The sequence below is a fragment of the Ctenopharyngodon idella genome, chromosome 2 (assembly GCF_019924925.1).
Source record: "Ctenopharyngodon idella isolate HZGC_01 chromosome 2, HZGC01, whole genome shotgun sequence".
Classification (NCBI taxonomy): Eukaryota; Metazoa; Chordata; class Actinopteri; order Cypriniformes; family Xenocyprididae; genus Ctenopharyngodon; species Ctenopharyngodon idella.
In genome coordinates this window covers 27,224,122-27,248,368 of record NC_067221.1, presented here as the reverse complement: position 1 = coordinate 27,248,368, position 24,247 = coordinate 27,224,122, and the positions used below count along the sequence as shown (strand labels likewise).

The 24,247-nt window shown below is 36.8% G+C and overlaps 1 protein-coding gene across 2 annotated transcripts; it reads right to left on the bottom strand.

The window, feature by feature from the left end:
* Positions 1–1,739: 1,739 nt before the first annotated feature.
* Positions 1,740–22,536, bottom strand: epn3b (epsin 3b). Of its 2 annotated transcripts, none has more exons than XM_051879659.1 (10): positions 22,212–22,536; positions 14,192–14,504; positions 12,045–12,393; positions 11,642–11,745; positions 8,105–8,197; positions 7,915–8,032; positions 6,249–6,425; positions 5,960–6,073; positions 5,639–5,869; positions 1,740–5,550 (listed from the first exon to the last, which is right to left on the bottom strand). In XM_051879659.1, exons 2-10 carry the CDS (start codon positions 14,417–14,419, stop codon positions 5,261–5,263), a joined length of 1,704 nt encoding a protein of 567 aa, XP_051735619.1. In that variant the 5' UTR covers positions 14,420–14,504; positions 22,212–22,536; the 3' UTR covers positions 1,740–5,260. The 2 variants fall into 2 exon arrangements, with proteins under 2 accessions (XP_051735619.1, XP_051735610.1); XM_051879650.1 differs by having other exon boundaries at positions 5,945–6,073; positions 22,212–22,527.
* Between the last annotated feature and the right edge of the window lie 1,711 nt (positions 22,537–24,247).

The window sequence follows — 24,247 nt, the reverse complement described above, 5'->3', positions numbered from 1 at the left end:
CACTGACTGAAGCTGTCAGTGCACTCACATTTTATTAAATTTTATTTTATTAAAGTGCACAACAAATCTTCAATTTACAGCTTTTTTTCCAAAAGAAAGTGTCAAAACTGATGGTTTTGCAGAGGAGGAACACTCGGATGCATTTTTTTTTTTTATGTCGTCTTATGTTTGAATAACTAAATTAACGCTAGGCCTGACTATTTAAGTGACTATATTCTGATTAATAAATTATAAACTAAGTATTACATTAATTACATTATTATTACTAAATAATAAACTAAGTATTACACTACTGATGCTGGTAAAGGATTGTTTCACTTTCAAATGAATATTAGCCCAAGCTTTACTCACCCTCAAGCCATCCTAGGTGTATATGACTTTCTTCTTTCTGATGAACACAATCAGAGTTATATTAATAAATATCCTGACACATCCGAGCTTTATAATGACACTAAGTAGGTCCAACGAGTAAGAAAAATATCCATATTTAACACGTTATAAAGTAAAATAACTAGCTTCCGCCAGACTGCCTTCCGTATTCAACTTATAAAAAAGCGTAACTGATACTTGTTTCATAAGTTGAATAGGGAAGGCATAGGACCTAGTTTAAGCATTTTGAACTGTGAGAGTTTTACACTTTCTTTGTAAGTTGAATACGGAAGGCGATCTGGCGGAAGCTAGATATTTTACTTCATAACTTGTTTAATGTGGATATTTTTTTACACAAACGCATCGATTCACTTCAGAAGGCCTTTATTAACCCCCGGAGCCGTGTGGAGTACGTTCATGATGGATGGATGTGGATGGAGGCATTTTCTTCAGCTCATACTCGTGGGTCCCATTCACTGCCATCTTTATTAATATAACTCTGATTGTGTTCATCAGAAAGAAGAAAGTCATATACACCTAGGATGGCTTGAGGGTGAGTAAAGCTTGAGCTAATTTTCATTTGAAAGTGAACTAATCCTTTAAAGCTACCTCAGGACATTGAAGATACTGACACACCAATAAGTGACATTTCACTGGAAGTTTTCCTGCTGGCTTATATTATATTGAGGAATCTCGTAAGAACGTCTGTGCATATGGTCCATGTATTATTACAGTTAAGCCGCCTTTCCACCATGGTTGTCGCGTTTCGCCCTCTAGTGGCAGTCGGATGAAACTTTCAAATCCCTCCGCTTATTCACCATGGTAAAATGAAGGAATAATGAACGTATGAATATATACAACCAAAACAAATGCCTGCCAAGACGTCTGAAAGAAAAGCATAGAAGGTATTCTAGCCTTAATCAAAGTAATTCTTTATCAACTATAAAATAATTGTTGTAATTATTCATAACTGTCCATTCTACAGAAATACTGTTTAAAGAATAACGTTTTAGTGGGAAAATATTGGTTATCATCGCCTCTCGCTAATAGTTATTACAATTCATCATATTCAGTCAGCTGGCAACAGTTCAAATATTTCAACATCCGAAGCTCAAATCAGATCCGAGAATTCTGCATTAATGATCGGAACTACACACAGATCTCCACTGGAAATGAACGACTTCCGGTGCGTCGTTTGCTGGAGATATTGGAAAGGCAGCTTATCTGAATATCAAACCCCTTCAGTTTACGGTACATTACGGAAATGTTGATTTATGTTCATAAAACAAATACCGCTGATTTAAAAAGAGCGACCTCTGCTGGACACGAGACACACTCTTTCTGAGAGCTGAGGGAAAGAAAAATTAGCGTTAAAAGTGAATAACATTCATTTATTTGTGTCTTTGATATATACCATTTAACTCATAGTAGATTAAACGATTAACCTGGTTCTCCTTCACTAGGACAGACTGGATGGCATACTCATTAGCAGTGATTAACAGTAAAGCTGGTACTTGATCTTGAATCACTTCTGAGTGGAGGAAATAACAGCATCGGATAATTCAGCATCGACTCACATGGAGTCTGTAGCGATTATAAAACACGCCCGTCTGTCCTGGTCCTCTCAGACAGACACCGTGAGTTTTAATTGGCTATGCGGGTTCCTGTGGGTGGCGCTCCTGAGATCCAAGCAGGAAGTGAGGCGCCAGCCCCAGTGCATTGTGGGACTGTCGGTGAGACAGGCACATGGAGGAGCTCGGTTACAATCAGTGCCGGATCTAATTGCACGGGATCCATTGATTCGAGGCATCAGAAAGGAAACGAGAAGGGTTTGAGGAACGAGGAGAGGACGGTGAGTTTGTTCTCGGTTAGTAGCTGATGTTCCTGAAATTTCCCTCCTCATGTCTTCAGTCCTGCTTTTGGCTAAGATATTGACATTTAACCCCTTCCTAAGTTCATTAGCAGCATGCTGTTCCTGTGCAGCAGAAGAGTAAAGCGTTGAGCCAACATATTAAAGTCAACATGAAACAACATCCACAACACATGATGTGACATCATTTTTGATATTCAGCTGGGATTTTATCAATCAGTAGATTGTGAAAAGTGGATGTTGCATACCAGAATGGATATTATTGCTGTCATTTGCATTACATTAACCAGCATTAGTTACTACATCAACTATTTGCAAAAAACGACCTACATCAGTAGCCTAATAATGCCCAGGTAACTGTTTGGCTATTGGTTTAGATTATTTTCCCCGCACATGTGATCTAGATCAGGGGTTTCAGAACGGGTTCAGGGATTTAGGGGTCCATCGACAAGTTTACAGATAAACAGTGGAAAAACTCTAAAATAAATTAATACATAGTTAATTAAAATAAGATAAAACAAAATAAAGAAATTATAAATATTAAAATAAATACATTTTAAATAAATAAATGCATTAAAAAAAAATGATATTCAATACGTGTTTAATGTAATAAATTGTGTTTTTACTAAGACTGCACAATATATCAGAAAAAAATTATATCGCAAATTTGCAAAATGGCTTTTACGATTGTCGAATCACGCAAGTAGCGATTTAATCAAGTAAATATACGCGCTAGTGGTTTCAGAGTGAAGCGCGTCATGCATGTAATTCATGATACAGTGTTTACGCATCTTCATTTACTGTCAATCATATACTGTGAGCTGTGCACATGTAAATGCAGCTTCACTATCAAATTAATGCGGCAATCCATCAAAATAAAAACTTGATGTATAACGTATGAAAAATAAAGAAATTAAGAAGTAAATATTAGTATTGTAATTTTAAAGTATTTTTATTTTACAGTACAATAGTATTATTACAATATTTCTTATTTTGTTTAATATATTTAATAATAATCACAAAAAAAAAGATAATTATTATTATTTTATAGTCATACTGAATTGGTCAAAAAAAGTATGAATGTGGTCTATAAAAAGTGGAAAGACTTTTTTTATTTACATTTTTTTAAAAGTTGGTTCTCATAAAGAATAAACCCAAGTATGCACACCAAAAGTTTTTCCAAAATCATTCAGTCCTAAAAGGACTTTTCACTTTAATGTTTTGGCTTTTTTATTTATGTATTTATTTAAATTTTCTATACAGCTGCACTCCCCAACAAAATCACCCCAATCATTATAGAATTATCAATTCTTTTCAAATATAGCTATTCAAGTCATATTTCCTGTATTTTTCATTTTGTAGAAAAGCAAAATGTCACAAAGTCAGTTTTTTTTTTTTTTTTTTTTTTTTTCCAATATTGTGCAGTCTTAGTCTTTACATGTAAATATAATAATTAGAGATGCACTGATACTACATTTCTCGACCGATAGCCAGTTATTCAGAGTGATATCTGCCGATACCGATACCAATAGTTTGGGGGTGCTGCCTATTATTCCTTCTTTTAAATTAATGATAGGCTACTTTTATTATAATTAATAATTAATCATTACTTGTTTCATAGTAACTGGTACACAGCAAAATCCCCAGAGTTAAATCAACTCTGCTCAGAGAACATATGGTCCCTCTCCACATAATATGCTGTTTGTGGAGTTGTTTAATCAGATCTTGAGAGATTTAATGTCTTTTATCTTCAGTTGATTTCATCTAAGGCTGTGGCTGGAAGTCATTTGTAGTTATTGTGTTTCTCTTCAGTAATTCTGCTTGTTAACAGCAGGTGTTCATCACTAATGCTCAATCATAACTTAATTATCTCATTAACTTTAACTCTGCTTCAGTGTTACTTTAATACTATATAGAGAGGGACCATATGTAATCTGAGCAGAGCTGATTTAACTCTGGGGATTTTGCTGTGTATCAGTTATAAACAAACACATTACTCAAATTAAAATGAACACACATTAACTAAATTCTGAAGATTAAATGAATATTTCTTAACTTTCTTAATGTTATTAATTGTATTAATTGTAATTACATTGTATTAAATGTAATTACTATTAATATTGAATATTAAACTGGTTTCTTAGCATTTTCTTTGCACAAAGCATAAATTCAGTGCATTTTCCTGCCCTATTTTGATTGACAGGATATATATTGGCTCTGACTATCGGCTGTTTTTAATCGGCCAATAGTTGATAGTGTGAAAATTAGTTTTTATCTGCCGATAACGATTATTGGCCGATATATCGGTGCATCTCTAATAATGATAAATAATAAATAAATAATACAACAGCATCTAAACATACATTACTATAGTAAGTGGATGAAAAGCTAAATAATGTAACATAATACAAACAAAAAAGTCCAAATATTTTACACTATTGCAATATTACCTTTTAATTAATATATAATTAATTTTTAATTTAATAAATTGGGTCTTTAAATATGCAAATATATATCTGCCTTTTAAATGTTAGGATGAGGATCCGTGATTTTGGGCATCTGTGGCATCTAAAAGATTGAAAACTCCTGACCTAGATGATATCAGCCAATCAAGAGACAGAGCATGTTAAAATATTGTGATTATGATCACAATTTTTGGAATAACATGCACTGATGACACAATAAGTGCACAATAAGATTAGGATTGTGTATAAGGAAAGTAAATGGAGTCTATTTTGAGTTCATGTTGACTTTAAGATCAATATAAATGTGATAATCCAGGCTGAGCTCTTGCGCTTGAATGAATTATCACGCATAATACAGACGAATGAACGAACGCAAGTTAATAAAGTCAGCCGGCATAAAATGTGTCTTATTGGAAAAGTACCGTCACTAAAAACCAACCCTAGTAACATCGCAGGCTTCATTGTAGCTCTTCAGTCCGTTCACACTGAAACCGAATCACCGTAATCTGGTTTCAGTGTCCGTTTCCCACACTTCAGTGTGAACCGAAGCGGTTCCTCAGAGGAAGGGGTTGTGGCTTTGTCGGCCGGAGGGCTGCAGCGGGACGGGCGTGAGGGGCAGTAGCGGCTGTGGCAGGTTGCTGGGCATGTCCAGCAGGCCGTGGGGCGGTTGCGTGTAGGACGAGGGCAGAGTCTGGGGCCTCTGCTGCAGGAGGGGTTGAGGAAGGGAGGCGCTGTAGGACAGAGCTGGAGCCGGCAGCGGTGAGGTGGAGTGAGGCCGCATCTGATTCAGAGTCAGTCTGGGCTGCTCACAGTGGAAAGGGTTCGTGGGAGATGGCGTGCTCAGACCTGGGACAAACAATCCGAATCATTTTACATGCATAAAACAAGACACATTTACTGCACAGTTCAAAAGTGTAAAGGCAAGTTTTCCTACCTGACAGAAAGGGGTTTTTGCTCTTGGCCGGCGGGTTGGTTGGAATCAGTGTGTCCAGGTTCACGAGGGAGGCAGCGGTGGGCCCAAGGAACGCTTCAGGGGTCCGGCACTGTCTGGGGGTCACCGTGTCTAGGGGAGGCCCGAGGCGAGAGAGGTCAAAGGTCTCCGGACTGTCATTCGCCCGTCCGTTCACTTGAATGCCCACCACCAACTCGCCGAACTGATCGGCATCTGGAACGAGAGATGCGAATGAGCTTCAACTCAACTCAGAGAGGGAAACGAGCGTGAAGACGGTCTGATGAGGACCTGCAGGACTCTCACAGCGAGGGCTGAACACTTGGGTTGGCCCCTCCCCCTCCACTACAGACCCCTCCCTCTCCAATCTAAGCTCCTCCTCCTCCTCTGGAATGGAAAATGGGTCCTTCCCACTTGAAACTAGAAGAAAGAGCAGAGAATATAGAGATGGATCTCTAGAGAACCACAAACATTTACATATTTAAAGTGAAAGGCTGATTTTTTTGCACTAGGAATGATAGGGATTCTCTCTTCATTCTCTAAAGGAATGTATTATTTTAATTTAAAGGGTCATCACTGTAAAATTTTGTCTCACTTAGTCGTGCTGGGCTCCTCCAGGCTTTTTCATCCATATTAGAGGTGGAGTTTGAAGGCGGGGCATCCCAGGGGTCAGGAGGCGATTGGTGGGTTCCCCAGGGGTGGGCGGGGCTACTGGAGGAAGGGCGGGCTGTCCAGGGACTACCAACCACCGGGTTACTGGACTTCACTACAGCTGAAACAGAAACAACCAGATCGAACAACATCCACACTGCACTGTGAAAAACCCTTGAAAATCCTTAAAACAAGATAAATTTACCCAGAAGCAAGGCTGCTTTAGATAAAGACTGCTTTAGATAAAGTCGATTGTGTGTTTTGTCTTACTGCACTGACAGTTTTTTCCCCTCTTGTTTTTAAGTTGTTTCTCAAATTACTTTTGAGACTAAAACTAAAACTGAAATAAAAGTGAATAAAAACTATATAGACAAAACCTAATAAAAAGACAAAAACACACAACAAAATTACTAAAACCTTAAAAAATTAAAATGAAAATGGAAAATAAATAAATAATAATAAACACTGCAATAGTATCTCAATGATATTAAAATAACACTGTGGATTTTTGCTTGAAAACAACAAATAATGTCAGTTGTTATTTCAACATTGAAAAAATCATTAAAAAATGTTAGCCTTCTTAACCAAAATATGGTTGAAATAGTGTGAGTTGTTTCAAAGTTGATAAAAACATAAAAAATGCTGTAACAACATTAACTGCTTAATCATTTTAAAAGGTTAACAAAATATTGATCAATCAACGTTGAAATTATAAGATCTGTACAAAAAGACACTGAAACAACATTGCGATATCAACAATGATTCAATTTGCAAAATCAAAACAAAATTCAATATCCATGACGTTGATTAATCCATTAATAAACGCTGAAATACAGGCTGGCAAGTAAAAACAGACAAAATAAACTCATTCGAAAATAATTTCTTTGCATTTTGGACTACTGAACGCAATCAGCGACTGTCAGATTTGCAGCAATGATAATGTTTAGATATTTTTACGTAACTGACCATCTATGTTGAAATTTGGTTAAAATAATGGCAGTTGTTGTTTCAATATTGATAAAAATGTTAAAACAACGCTCAAACAACATTTACTGCTAAATAGTTTTAAAATGTTAACAAAATACTGAGCAATCAATGTTGAAATTGTAAGAAGATCTGTACGAAAAAGATGCAACAACGTTGCGTCATCAATGTTGATTTAATTTGCAAAATCAAAACAAAATTCAACATTCATGACATTGATTAACCCATTAATAAACACTGAAATACCAGCTGGGAAGTCAAAAAGACTATTTAAATTAATTAAAAGTATTTTTTTTTTTTGCATTTTTTTGTATTGAATGAAATCGCCGACCATAAGAGATCTGCGGCAATGATCATTTTTACATAACTGACCTTCTATGTTAAAATGTAGTTGAAATAATGTCAAGTTGTTGTTTCAGTGTTGAAAGAATGTTAAAAACAACATTTAATGCTACACAGTTTTAAAAGACAAAATACTGATAAATCAACACTGAAATCATAACATTTGTACTGTTGAACGAAATCACAGCGACCGCAAGATTTTTTTGGTGACGTGCTGAGGAAATTGCCAACTATTATTAAAAATAAATGTGTGAACGCAACTTAACAGCTCATTCATGACTGACCTACAGACTCCCAGGGGTCAGAGTTTACAGAGCAGGTGGGCGGGGCGTCCCAGGGGTCGTCGCTCGCCGGCGCTGCAGGCGTGGGACCAAACACATCCACCAGGTCGATCATGGCCGACTGTGAGATGAAAGCAAGTGTGAGTCGACCCAGAGATCAGCAGATCATGCAAGTGTTCAGTGTCTGTCTCACCTCTGAAAGGCCCAGGTCTCGCCGTCTCTCGCTCTCCTCCACAGCCTTCTGAAGATGAGGCTGAGGATCGTCTCCCTGACGGCTGCGCTGCTCCTGCGGGAAAGGAAACAAGCTCAATGCAAACCCTGCTGAAGGTGACGCCGTTAGATAGTTAGTGAACGGATTAATTAGGATTAAAAAAGCAGGAGGTTAATGAGCTCCATGACATTCACAGCAGATCCACAGAAAACACTGGAGGAAAAATACATGTGAGGAACAGAGAAATATAATTAGAGGAGGAGGAAGAAATGGTTAGTATAAGCAGGCCGTTCACACCTAGGACAATAGCTATAACGATAAAGATATGGTTATAAAATCATTCTGAATGTAAAAGAATAGTAGCACAGCAAAACTGTAACAATAACGGCACAGAGGAACAATATCACTGGAATCCCTTTCAGAGTGATTTTTTCCAACTGATAAACGATAAAAACATTGACAGCCAATCAGAATCCAGCTTGAGCATTTCAAATGGCAGACGACAAAACAATATTGTCCGCTAGGTGTGGACGCTAGGGTTGGATATCGTTCAAATTTTAGCGATTCTGATTCTGCTTATTGATTCTAAACTAGACTAATAAAAGTTTCAAACATTATTAAAGACAAGTATACAGTCAGTAATACAATAAGAACAAATAAGCAAATTAGCAAAAGCACAAATAAATACAACTGAAAAGCAGCAGGATTATTAGGCTGCTGTCACTTTAAGAGGTGACGCACGGATCCAATATACTGTTACACGTGCGTTTTATTTCTGTTTACGTACACTTTAGACAAAACCAACGGTGAGGATATTTTGACATAATTTTGTGTGTATTTGTCCGTTCAAATTCAAGAAGACGCAAAAGAAAACTCATTTCAGTATTCAGCTTTTTGTGTGTGTTCTCCATGTTCCCAGCACAGAAAACAGCGTGCGAGTGCCGAATTAAGTTCTCTTTCGCGAGATCGTTTTATAACAAGTTTCCGATTCCTGACCTTAAGTATCCAGAATTGGAATCTATTTTCGATTCCCAACCCTAGTGGACGCTAATATAGTTATCATTATAGTTATCGTTCGTGGTGTGAACAGGCCTTAAATAAGTTTGAACCAGGGTTAATTAAAAGTTAACTAAACATAAAACCATAAAAAAACATTTGTGTTACTTAAAATAATATACAAACATTAATTGAAATAAAATAAAACTTTAAAAAAAAAAAAAAAAAGTTACCAAGGAAACATTTCTCATTTTCAGTTAGTTAAAACTGATGTACTAAAATATATAAATATATTATATTAAATATAAAATTACAAATCTAATTCAAACTATTAAGAAAAACTATGATAGTATATCAATGACACTAAAATAACTGGTTTGAATATTTGAAAAATGCAGATAATAAAACAGAAATCCTAAAGATAAAGTAACAAAAACAGCCTGTTTAATCCAGTGTTTCTCAACCTTTCTGACGTGAATATATTGGCTTTTACAGGTTTGCTTTCAACTTTTTGTCTGGGAGTACTGATATATTAAATTATTTTACTGCAATTCATTTTCTGACTTCAGAGGTTTCAAGAACTGTATGTTTTTCAGTTAAAAGAGGGGAAATAATTGTGTTTTTATTATATTATAACATGATGTATATTACATATATTCTTGTGATATAATATATATGAAATAAATGTAAGTTTATATCATGTTTTTGTGCTTTTTAGCATTTTATTTTAGTTTAATCTCTTAATAATCATTTATTAATATTGATATAATATGTATAATAATATATATTATTTATATAATTAATGATTAATATTAACTGAAACACTGTTTAGTCATCTTGAGGTTCTCAGGTTGAGAACGACTGGTTTAAATGAATGAAAGCATCTGCTGCAGGATCTACGGCTCCTCGGATACCTGCGCAGAGATACTGGACGTCCTCCTCCGTCTCCATGACAACAGCGCATCAGCGATACACACAATAGCAGACAGTGATTGGCTGTTGGGGAGAGGCGTATCAGCGCTCATGTTTAAGGCACATCGGAGCCGAACGCTGCGCTGGATTTGGGTTAATCAGGGTTATTTTCAGCAGCGCGTGCGGTTTCTGCACTTCCACTGCGTCCTGTGGGAATGGAAAAATTCCTGAAACAGCAGGAAAGGTCAACAGGAAAACTCTTCCTGCTCGTCTTTCTCCTCACATTTCCTCCCTGCTGTCCTCACACACACACACTCGATCGAGATGGAAACGCTCCGGCTGCTGCATGCTGGGAATGAAAGACACTCTTACCACTGCATGTGTTCATTTACTACATCAAACACCACAGAAACTGGAGACCTACAGGGATCGTTTACAGTTCAGGAAACAGACTAATGTAAAGAAGAGAGAGAGAGGCCCTGTTTACACCTGCTGTTAAGATGTGTTTTGGTTGATTGGATCACAAGTGGACGACGCTAAATACAGGTGTAAACGAGGTCTAAAACGTTTTGAGCTTGTCCTCTATCGACCACTTCCAGAGGTAGTGGAAAACACATTCGACCGGATTGCTTTTCGTAGTGTAGACGCTCATGTGGTCGAATGTGTTCAAACAGTCACTAAAGATGCCTTCTCTCCACCTCAATGCGTAAACTTTATGGGAAGACGGGATTTAAACTTTGTCGGCTGAAGACTCAAGTTTGGTTTGAAGACGAAAAGCGTACTAAGCACAATGTTCTCCCATCATTCCTGATTTCTTCACAGTGTCCAGCTGGTCTCGTGGCTCATCAGAGCAGAAACGAAAGCTGCTGCTCTCCGTGTTTTTCCGTCGTCTCCGGTCATGTTCATATGTAAATTGCGTGAGCTTATTTTGTCCATTAGAACAAAAGATCTGAAGAAGCCCATACATTTACCTGCCCATAGACCCTCCCCTCGAAGACATCAGGACAGAAGTGGTTGAAAGTTGACAAAAGAGATGAATTAAAACACCAGGTGTAAACGGGAATGTGTCTGCCTCATTTACTTGTGATCCGATCGATCAAAACGCATCTTAATATCAGGTGGAAACAGGGCCAGAGAGAGTGTGTGTAATTGTGCTTGTGAGTGTGTGTAATTGTGTGTGTGTGTGTTATTAAAGTTACAAAAGTTGTTCAGTCAAGAGCAATGAGTGGTGGTTCTATGTCTTTTGTTGTTTGATTAACATTAAAAACACAGACAGCAGCAGGAATAATAGGCTGCTGTCACTTTAAGAGCGAATGCACTGATCCAATATACTGATACACATGCGTTTTACTTCTCAACTGTTTACATTCAGTTAAGACATAACTGACTATGTTTACGACATAATTTAATTTGAATATGACCGTTCAAGCACAAGAACACGTAAAAGAGAGCTCGATTGAGTATTCATACTCTGTCTGAGATGCAGATTTCTGAGAGCCAACTGGCGGTTAACACCGTTTCATACACTCACCAACACAGATTTTTACTTGTATTTGGCGCTAGGCGAGTGTTAATTTTAGGCCCAGTGTGTGTGTGTGTGTGTGTGTGTACCTCTCTGCTCATTGCCAGCGCGAGCTGCAGCTGTAGTTCTTCTTCTCCACTGGTCTGCGGTCGAGTCTGTTCCAGATCAGACGCTCGAGGAGACGAGGATGACGCTGACAGACAGACAGACAGATGGGAGAGGGATCATTAATGATTATTTATGAGTGTAATCTGTTTGATTGATGTTTCTCTGAGGGGCTCTAATACTGTCATAAAGCATCAGCATCTCACTTCAGTCATATTGTGTCACACGCCTCATTAAACAACAGCACATGACAGAAGCAGCTGTGACGAGACTCATCAGTGCCGGAGATATATTTATATATTTATGATGATTTAATTGTGCCATATAAATAAATCAAAACTTAAACTGACTTTTAATTCAGAGTTAGTCATGCAGAGTTGCTCTCACAGTTGAAGGAGGACGGCGATCCTCTGGAGTGGTTGAACTCTTCTCCGTACAGCGCGGCCATGCTGGGCTGACTGCTGCGCCTGCTGGGATACGCGGGAGGAACACCGCCGCCCGCCATCCTCTCTTTGGTCTTGAGGGCCTGCGCTCTCTCCAGCCTCAGACGCTCCTCGTCCCGCAGCAGCGCCACCAGCTGCTTGGCTTTCTCGCGCACGTTCACGCCCTGGTCGCGCCCGTCGCGGTCCACGTACTGGAAGTCGCGGAGCGTCTGGATGGTGAAGGCGTTCTCGCGGCACTGCTGGGCGACCCGCTCCGAACCCGTCTTGGCCAGATAGTCCAGCAGAGTCAGAGCCTGGACCAGACACACAAAACCGGCTCACTACACTCCACTATCAGAGATTATTACCACTTCACTGCTAGATCAAGAGCTTCTCAAACTCTCTCACTCCTGTGTTCAACATACACAAATCTGCTGTAAAGATTTCAGCACTTCATTAACTTACAGAAACCAGGAGTTTCCACAGATTCAAATAAATAACTAAAATAATTTTAATTATAATTCAAATAATTAAATTTCAGGATTCCGGAAGTTTTAAGAACTGAATGTTCTTCCCGCTCTTTTCAACCAATGAATTTACATGACTTTCCCATTCATTTAGTTTACTGAATAAAGGTTAAGGATGATGATTTTTAAAAAGTTTTCCTCATAAATTCTACTGGATAAATTATTTTAGAGTTTGGCATAACTAGAAAAATGTATAGTCTTTATAAAAACATATTTAGAATTTTGTTAATTTCCATGACTTTTTCCAGGTCAAGAAATCACACTTTGTAAATTAGAGTAGAAATCACTTGAAATGACTAATTAGACTAGAAATAAAATCGAAATCACACTTTGTAAATTAGAGTAGAAATCACTTAAATTATTAATTAGAGTAGAAATCACTTGAAATGACTAATTAGACTAGAAATAAAATAGAAATCACACTGTAAATTAGAGTAGAAATCACTTAAATTATTAATTAGACTAGAAATAAACTAGAAATCACACTTTGTAAATTAGAATAGAAATCACTTGAAATTACTAATTAGACTAGAAATAAACTAGAAATCACACTTTGTAAATTAGAGTAGAAATCACTTGAAATTACTAATTAGACTAGAAATAAAATAGAAATCACGCTTTGTAGAGTAGAAATCACTTGAAATTACTAATTAGACTAGAAATAAACTAGAAATCACACTTTGTAAATTAGAATAGAAATCACTTGAAATTACTAATTAGACTAGAAATAAAATAGAAATAATGCTTTGTAGAGTAGAAATCACTTAAAATTACTAATTAGACTAGAAATAAAATAGAAATCACGCTTTGTAGAGTAGAAATCACTTAAATTATTAATTAGACTAGAAATAAATTAGAAATCACACTTTGTAAATTAGAGTAGAAATCACTTAAATTATTAATTAGACTAGAAATAGACTAGAAATCACACTTTGTAAATTAGAATAGAAATCACTTGAAATTACTAATTAGACTAGAAATAAACTAGAAATCACACTTTGTAAATTAGAATAGAAATCACTTGAAATTACTAATTAGACTAGAAATAAACTAGAAATCACGCTTTGTAAATTAGAATAGAAATCACTTGAAATGACTAATTAGACTAGAAATAAACTAGAAATCACACTTTGTAAATTAGAGTAGAAATCACTTTTTAAATATTACTATTTCATTTATTTTTATTTCCATTTTAGTTTTTATTTATTTCCAGTTCATAATTTTAGTACTTTAACTTATACTTCAGTTTCAGTTTATTACCAAGACAACATTTCTAATTTTCATTTAGTTCAAATTTTTCTACTAATATTTATATTTATTTTAATTCAGCTTTATTTCAATTAACAGAAATGTTTTTAATAGTTTTAGTTAACGATAATAACCCTGAAATGAATGAACTAGAAATTACTGTTTTTGAATTAGGCCAGAATTCAGTTTAAATGACTGATTAAGTGAAATCACACATTTCCTCATATATTCAGAGTCCATGGGAATCCTGGTTCTTCAGGACTGATTTCTATCTGCTGTAGTTTGTGTTTCTGTTGGTTTGGTGTGACTGTGAGTGACAGCGGACAGACTCGGACACCTTGTAGACGTGTCTCCAGTTCTTGCCGTGGTCGTTGAGGCGTTTCCACACCATGGCCATGACCTCGCTGAAGGCCACCACGCTGAAGGTCAGCTCGGCGATCTCCGACATCAGCGAGCTGGACGGACCCCAGGGGTCGTTGGAGGTCGCCTCCCGCACCTTGATCTCCGCATCCGAATAGTTGTGCACGATGTTCTTCACCTGTCGCCGGAGGGCCGAGGTCGTCATGGCGACGGCGTGAGTGTGTGTGTGGGCGGATCTCCGGCCTCCCGCTGTGAGACGAGGCAGACGGTCACGCTAAACAGAGCCAGAGCTGAGAGAAAAATGACACAAACAGGTGCTTTTACACTTCAAAAACTATAATTAAATGCTTTTCAGTTCTATAAAGTCATATAGACTCATAGTTTCATGAAATGCTAGTTTTATTCTCTGTAAAGGGATAGAATAATGTAGTTACCAAGGCAACAAACGCAAGTAGATATTTTTGTCTTCAAAAATATCTGATAGACATTCTGCCTTCAAAATTGTTTAAAACTGAAATGGTCTGTATGCGTGGAATGTTTAGTACAAATCAGCATGTTTATAGTGTATTATTAACATTTTAATATATCAATATTTGTATATTTTGCTGTCATATGTAAATGAAACATGACTATAATGTATCCTGAACATGCAAGAAACTACTTAGCAACACACTAAAAACCTTAGCAACCACATAATGCCTTGGCAACCCACACACATCAAGGCACTCTCATCTACCTCAGAATAACTGTTGTTATTTCCAGCTAAATCTATTAAAAATTAGAATAAAATAAAAATAAAATAAAATATAAATATTAGAATGAAAAAACTTAATGAAAATGAGAATGTTGCCTTGGCTACTAATTGAAATGTAATTTTCAAAAGTTGAGGTACTAAAATGACTAAAACTGAAAAAGAATTTTAAGCTAAATAGAAATAATAAACTAGTTAAAAATTAAGATGAAAACAGATCATGTAAAAATAAAAGCTAATTCAAAATATACTAATATTCAACAGTCTCAAAATAATACTAAAGTAACTGTTCAAAGTATGCTGAAATCTTGTTTATTGTTGGTGAATCAATAAAATGTTTCTTTTTTTTTTTTTTTTTTTTTTAAATATAAAATACATTTTAAAGAGTTTTACTGTTCATTTATCCATTTACAAATGAAATATGCTTTCAAATGTTTAATTTTATAGTCCATTGTCATGAGGGTCAGTGACGTGACGAGTCATTTTTTTGTCCAAAGGCCTTAATAATAATAATAATAAAAACAAAAATATGACATCCAAAGTATGTAAGGTAGTTCAACTTCATCTATTTTATTGAATCCAAATTATATTTTGCTACATATGAAGGTATTTTAGAAGTTGTTGCTTTGTTATGAGAAAGAATGTCCAGGAAAAATGAATTTCATTGATGTTATTCGGAGTAACCAAAATAAAGGGACCATTTTGGATCAAGTCATGTGGTTAATATCATGTGACAGGATGTGACATCATTCAGACGTCTGCAAAGGCCCACATGGTCGTGAAGCAAAGTAACTAACTCTCTCTTAACTATTTGCAAAATTAATGTTTTCACTTGCTAATGCGCATGTCCGAAACATCAGGTCATTTGGTACAACCGCTATAAAACATGGAAAATGTTGTAATATTTTAAAAACTTGTTCTAAATATAAAATGTTGGATTGTCCTTTTGCTAGATATCAGCCTGATAGCATTGTTTGATAACATCGTCATGCAGTAAAACTGAAATTTTGGTTAAACCGAATAACTTTTTTTGTGACAAATTTTGTCCATTTTGTAAAATGACAAAAGCAGTGCTAATTGATCATAAAAGCCACATAATTTCATTGTTAACACTTAATAAAACTTCAAAATTAATTATATCTCCATTATATATCTTTTTGACACTTTTAAAAAACGTATTTGTCAATGACCCATATATAAATGACAGTCTCCTATAGGTCAGAGGTCAAACGTTATTTACTAAACATGGTTATTATAGTTTTAGCTCATCATGTGGTCTTGTAGAGGGTTAACAAGCTTTTGAACACATAAGTTGACGCAGTTGAGCTGATTAAAAATGCCCCCCTCCCTCTTCATTTGCAGCGAGACGAGAGCGATTACCATTTTCAGGATCATCAATAATTCAGCGTGGCTCTCCAGTTAGCACTTATCTTAAAAAACACGGGCATAGGAAGTGGGGCGGCGGGAGAGACGTGCGTTATCTGTCCGTCAGGCTTCAAAACAGACCGACCAATCAGTGGAGCACCCAAACGTCCTTCAGACGGCCCATATACTTCATCTGCTTCCCTGCGCTTGCAACATCAAGGTGAAGCGTTCATTTCCCAGATTACACACCCAGTGATTAAAGCATCTGAAATGCGGCCTAAAAGCATCTGCTAATGAATAAATGTGTATTTGACTCATGCATGAGTCACACACGCCACCAAAGAACCAACTCATGCTGTTACCCATCAGCCCACAGACACCCCGAGAGCACCAGATGAATAGTGCCGGATCAGCTGTGAATCACAGCGGCACGTTCTGACTCATGTCACAGTCGGCTTCAACCGGGTGTCTTTAATTGAGACGACACTTAAGAGCGAAGGGTTAACTACGCTTAATCTGAAGGAGTTGTGAGTTTGGTGTTAATCACACTTTGCATCAGCTGCAGGCCTGATATCTGGAAACATCTCAGAGTCGTTCATTCACTAAAAGGACAAAAACATAAAAGGACATTACCTGAAATAATGTTTGTATACTAAATGACTAAAATCTGTTTCAACCCTTATAATACAAGACACAGGCATTAAAGGTGATTATGATTTGACTTTTTTAACTTTAGTTAGTGTGTAATGTTGCTGTTTGAGCATGAACAACATCTGCAAAGTTACGACGCTCAAAGTTCAATGCAAAGAGAGATATTTTCTTTTACAGAATTCTCTGTTTAAGGACTACAACAAACGGCTGGTAGGGACTACAACGAGCTTCTTCCTGGGTTAGTGACATCATAAACCCTAAAATTTACATAAACCCCGCCCCCGAGAACACACAACAAAGAGGGCTGTTGGGCTGCTTTAGAGAAGAGGAAGAGTTGTTGTAGTAGAGTGTTGTTACCATGCCGTCATTTTACGCCGGACTGCTTCACAAACGAGGGTCAATTCAATGCTGGATTTGAACAAAAGATTAACATGACGACACATGCTAGTCAATGAGTTGAATCAACTCCACAGCAACTACGTAAATTTATCCACCAACCGTTCAGAAACATCCAGTTTCATTCTAAAAGTTGTAACTTCTTCCTGAGTCTCTCCATCAGTGTCCGACTCCGGTTTGAACAATGTAAGGCTGAACACCGTTACTGACAATCCTCATTTTGGCTGCGTGAGATTCTCCAGCTTTGTTGTCGCTGAGAAACCGAAGCACGAGCTGTTAAAGCTCCGCCCTCTTCTGGAAAGCGGGCCGGGAGCAGCAGCTCATTTGCATTTAAAGGGACACACACAAAAATGACGTGTTTTTGCTCACACCCAAATAGGGGCAAATTTGACAAGCCATAATAAATGATCTGTGGGGTATTTTGGGCTGAAACTTCACAGACACATTCTGGGGACACCAGAGACTTATATTACATCTTGTGAAAAGGGGCATTATAGGTCCCCTTTAACAGTATTTTACTGTAAAATTACATGAATCCCATATAAAGTAAGTGAACGTACTGTTAACCAATTAATATGTTTTTACTGTAACAGTCTTTACCAGTAAAATTCTGATAATTTCTGGCAGTGTAGCAGTCAGCTGACCTGACTGAACATCTCTGCCCTTCACACGGCTGCACTCATTGACTTTGCATTTCTGTGTGTGCGGCAAAACCTAATCCTTCCCGATCTGAATTGATTTGTCCTCCTTCTCTAAAGGCAGCGCTCCTCTCTGTGAACAGCTCATGGTGTTCCTCAGAGTACATCAGCTCCCGTCATTTACCCACAAGTCTTTAAAACACCATCAGGACATTTGAGATCCATTCAACACATTTACAAAGAAGAAAAACTGGTTTTGCATCGGACAGAAAACACACTAGTCAAGAAGCCGCTAACAATCAGCACTTTTTCAGAACTAGACTGACGCAACAAAACTAGATCATTATGATTAATGTGAAGAAATACAACACTTTCAGTTGTGCATCTAAAACAAAACGCTTTTATTTAGAGTTTCACATGTGAATTAATCACTTACTCAACTTTATCTCCTAACAGGGAATGTTTCAGAAATGTTGGATAAAATTAGTAAATTTTGGTAAACACCCTTATGATGTTATTATTAATATCTGACAATGGTTGTAACAATATTAGTAGTAAACGTTCTTAGCATAATATTGTTTGAACGTTCTTTATTTTTTGGAGACAGTTGTGAAGTTCTCACAGTATTCTGTGTGCTACCGTTAAAGAACCTCTTCATAAATGTGGGAACCATTTTTTGTACAGTTTCCAAATGTTTTCAATGTTTAAATAATGTGGACAATCCAGTCTAGATGAAGCAGTATTTATACATATTCAACAACATGATGTACTATTCCTAGCACGTTATGTAAATAAGTTCAAATAATGTATTCACTCACACTAATAATGACAGACTGATATATCTGCCAGGCCAGTTAATGAGCTGATATTTGGCCATTTTGAGATTAATGACTGGCATCAGCAATTAACCATGTTCACATGGGCAATAAAAGTTTTAGTTGGCCCTTTTTGTGAATTTTGAGTACACATTGTGCTTGTTTATGCCTCATTTACTATCATTAAACTTTGATACACTCCTAAAATGAAGGTCTCAAAAGAGTTTTTGCAGTGATGCCACAGAAGAACCATTTTTGGTTTTCCAAAGAACAGTTCTTAAAAAAAAAATAACAAAGTAAGTGCGAAGAACATTTTAATAATCTAAAGAACCTTTTGTACAATGGAAAGTTCCATGGAAGTTAAATGTTCTTTATGCAATCATCAATGCCAATAAAGATTCTTTATTTTTAAGAGTGTATTTAATATTACCAATATTCTGACTATCTGCTCTCTAAATATCAGCCATTGATAATCCTATATTAGTTGACCATTAAGGCAGCAGCCATTTACAGTAATTAGATGCTATCTATACTTTATATTGGCAGATACTATTTGCACCTCAGTATTTTTGTACATTAACAGGATGCATTAATATCATAGAGTATAAATGATTGTATTTATTAAAGTTATTAAATGGATGCTGCCTTATTGGGTGAATAAAAACCCTCCCTACACCTTCCCCTAACCCTACCCAATAAACACTTTTAATATTATAAAAAACACTTGTTCCCAGCTTATTTCCACTTTTAGAACATTATTTTCATTTTTATTGAAACTAAATGCGAGCTAAATTTCATTTTTCAACCAAAATGAAACCTTTTTAGAACATTAATGACCTGGGCTGCTTAAGTTGAACGTAGAGGCCGTTGGTGTGGGTCTACTTAGGCTTGTGATGATTTTGGGAAGTGCATCACTGCGTACTGGCCATTGACGAGGTAAACAGAGCAGGTCCAGAATCACACACAAAAACTCATCATCTGCTGTAACAAACACACTCCATGACTGGAGTAATGTGTGTGAGTAACTGAGCACAGATGAGTGTGATCTCAGCAGAGACATCTGCTCCTCAACATGACACACTTTCATCGAGCACATCCCCTCGGAGACACTTAATTCTGTCAATGGCCTTTTATGCTTTCCTTATTGAATTATTCCACGTCATGTTCCTGCAGTGATCACAGATTCATCTCACTCACATCACTACAAATTAAGGGGCCAAAGACAGTTGTACAGCCTGGTGCCTCAGAAGAACCTTCAGGATGAACTTAAAAAGGTTCTCCTGTTTTAAATGTCTTTTTTTTTAGTTGGGTGATGCCATAGATCATGTCCTAAAAAAGTCAAAGCAGAACCTTAAGTTACTATGACGTCATTGAACATTTTAAGTTCTAATAAAGTCGTAGTAGAACCTTTTTAACCCCTTAACTGTCACCTAGCGGGACACTTGCCGCTCTTTTTTATTTCCTTTTTTTCCCTATAACACATTTTAGTAATCATCATAAATTAGGTATCATTTAAAAGCTTAAAAGTCAAACATTTATCCTGTGAAAACTATTTTGAAATCAGACATTGCGTTATCATGGTACTTTAAATCAAGGCCGTAACCATGTTTTGAACATTGAGGGGACCAATTTTTTTATTTATTTATTTTTTATAAAGCATAAAGAAACAGAAATTCTAGGTCTAGCTAATTCTAGTTGGGAAATAATAATTTTGGAACTATTTGAAAAATAATATTTGCATTAAATATATAGTTAGTCCCGAGATTCTTCATGTTAGTGAATAAATACATAGATCCACTATTAACATTAAAATTTCCTAGTGGGCTGGTGATAGAATTTTTGTTTTTTCCTATAGGGTTTTTAATTTCCTCATTAAAATCAAAGATGTTCATCAATGATTGTATATCAAGAGCAGGGTCTTGTTCGTGTGCATTTTGTTTTGTGATTTCACCAGAAAGAATAGAGTCTCCGCAACGGCATTAAGCGATAGGTTGACTTGCTCGTCTGTGCTGTGAAGACTGTGCACGAGCCAAAAGAGAACGCAAACTCCGCCTACTTTGATTTGATTGGCCATCTCAATATCATTTTGATACTGACGAGCGCTGTTAGGCCGCTGAGGCAGACCAGACTAAAAATGTAACTTTTAAACCTTTTTGCCATCCATACAGAGCGCTGCGTAATGAAGTGCAGCAGAGCAGTGCAAGAATTTCATAACCATGTTCACTTGGGCAATAAAAGTTTTAGTTGGCCCTTTTTGTGAATTTTGAGTACATATTTCATATTACAAAATTTATTTTAACCATTTTATAATCAATTTTTTTTCTAATCTTGACAAAACACATATCGTCGGAACGGTCTAAGACTCAAGGTTCCACATTTGGTGACTGTTTTGTGATAGAAGTGATATTGTGACAGAAATGTATTAATTTGTCACAGGAGAAAGCATACTTTTGGTATAGCGCCTAAACAAAATCTCATAGCAACTTCAATTTTTGTGATTTCAACTTCAAATTTGGAACAACTTGGTTAGACATATAGCTTTGATTTTATAGCAATTTTAGAGTAAATTTTTTTTGTAATGTATTTTCAATTACTTTGTAAATTATATAGGCCTATTTTGTATTAAATACAAATGCTTAGTACAGTACATTTGTTTTACATTAAACTTAAACTTCTATAACTTTTTTACACTTTCATATTTTGAAGTGTTTTCACTTTAGCAATAATCGGAGTGTCTTTTTAAAAAAGAAAGCAACCTTAGGTCTGTATTACAAAGTATTCATGAATTACAACCATTTAAGTTTGGATTTTTCAAGTCTATGTTCAAAAAGGACAGTTAAGTTCCAAAGTCATAAAACATTTAAAGTCCCAGAACATTTCCTATATGATGCCATTTAACCCTTTTGAATTCCTTGATGTCATAGAACATTTCAAAGTTCTAATAAAGTCATTATAGAACCTTTTCAAGTTTCTATGATGTCATAGAAGAATCTTTTTTGGTGTTCTATGATTCTTTAGAAAGCCATGTGTGTACTGATGCTTTAAAGAAAGAAAATAGGCTTCAGTTTTACTGTGGTAATAGATGATATATAGAACTAATACACTAATTTGACCTGTAATATGAAATCAAGAAGATTTTTTTTAAATCTCCAGAGAGCCATATATCCAGCATGACCAGATCCCACACACCAGCATCAGAATGAACACCAGAAATAGACTGTGTGTAAATGCTCCAGTAGGCCTTCAGCTCCTGCACTGAGCATCACACTTCTGATAAAGATCACAATCACATCTACAATCTATCAGACACACACAGTAACACACTGACAGATATGCGCTTCATCTGCAGGGTTATTGAGAAGATAAATGAATCCCGCTTACCTGCAGCATCTTAGTGAGCAGCCGCGATCCGCCACACCGACATGAACCCAGAGAGACAGACAGACAGGAATACAGACAGACAGAAATAGATACAGACAGATCTGTCCGTGCTGCCGTCGATCTGTGCGAGAACAATCGCGTGGATGCTGCAATGTCTCCGGTGATGTGGGTGAAGCGATCCATCTACACACGCTCACGCATGCGGTGTGGAGGCACGAACCGTCATCACGAGAGAAAGAGAGAGAGACAGATAGAGAGAGAGAGAGACAGATAGAGAGAGAGAGATGCTCTGCGCACTCAGCATTTAACCGCATCACTGCCGGACTCCCTCAACAAACCAAAAAAAAAAAAAAAAAAAAAAAAAATTATATATATATATATATACAATAAATGTATAAATCATACATAAATTAATAATACAAAATAAATTCATGACTAAATATTGTGAAAACAGAAAGGTACTGATCAGTGTGTGAATTAAAGTTTTAATTACTTTATTAAGGATAGCGAGCTGATGGCTAATACTATTCATATTTACAATCTAATTAACCAGAGAATAATAACTGGCAAAAGGGAATTACAACTTCGTTTTAAAAATATAAAACTCAGTTTTGGACTATATTTAGCCTAAGTTCAAATACATAATACTTAAAAACGATACAACTTATATTTTTTTAGGCTGCAGCTTTGGTCCGTTAGACTGACCGTTAAAATTTGAACCACTGGGCGGGAAAAGAAGCTGTGCCCTATTTCGGAGACTGCGTCCTCCCGAGGTTGCAAAAGGGTTAGTTCACCACCTTCGTTCATCTTTTAAACACAAATTAAGATATTTTTGATGAAGTCTGAGAGGTTTCTGTCTTTCCATTGAGATCCAACGCAACAACCACTCCATGGTCCAGAAAGGTAGGAAAAAGACATCATTAAAATACTACATGTGACTCCAGTGGCTTATGCTGCGTTTCAGGCAGGTTTTTGAGCCCGTAAGTCACGACTTCAAATCACGACTCACGACTTTGTAGCGTTCCAGGCAAGTCACGCCAAACTGCCTGAGTGTAAACAAACCAGCATGGCGGACCAGTACGGGGCTTATGCTCATTTACAATCATTTCTATCACCAAAGGTGCTTACTCCTTGCTTATTTGAAGGAAACGGAGGAGGAAAAACGGCGCATAAGGCAAGAGAAGTTGTTATACCTTTTATTTTACCGTGCACTTGCATAAACATCGCATCCGTAGGGGCTGCCATTGTTGTTTCACGGGCTATGTGACGTCAGAGTGCGAAACTGGGAGTAAATCAATCTAGTACGAGTTCACGGGTGGGAAGTCACGGGTTCGACTGCCATTCCAGTGCACTTTCATGGGTAGAAGGTTGGAAAAACACGAGTTACGGGTTGCCTGGAACGTGGCATTAAACTCAATTTTATGAAGCGACATGAGTGCTTTGTTTGCGCAAAAAACAGAACAACAACAACAACAAAAAAAACATAATTTACCTCTTTACTTACAAAAATATCGATCTGCAACACACATTCAGGAGAGCTTCACAACACAAGCGTGTTGTATTCAGACTCGTGTGTCAACTCAACGCACATGCGCGAGTGTTCACGAGAGCTTCACGACGCATGCGTGTTGTGTTCACGTGAGAGCTGCCATTGTTGTTTTGTAAATAAAGTGGTAAATTATGTTTTTTTTGTTTTTTTTGCACAAAGCACTCAACGTCGCTTCCTAAAATTGAGTTTAAACCTGGTTGGTTGAATTCTACAGGATGTCTGGGAGACATGTGTGTTGCGTTCCTTAAAACGGTCCGTCGGAAACAAATGCCGTGACGCCAAACCCCCTCATAGAAGAATGAGCGCTTACCAGGATCAACTAAATGCTGGGTTTTTAAAAGTATGTGAAGTTTGCAGCTCCATTGATGCAGTAAACTTGCATATCATTCTTGAATGAAGATTAGATGCACGCCGGGCTGTTATTGTAGAAACGCCCCTAAACCTGATGCGAAACAAAACAAACTGATTGGTTGCGTTACATGTCAGT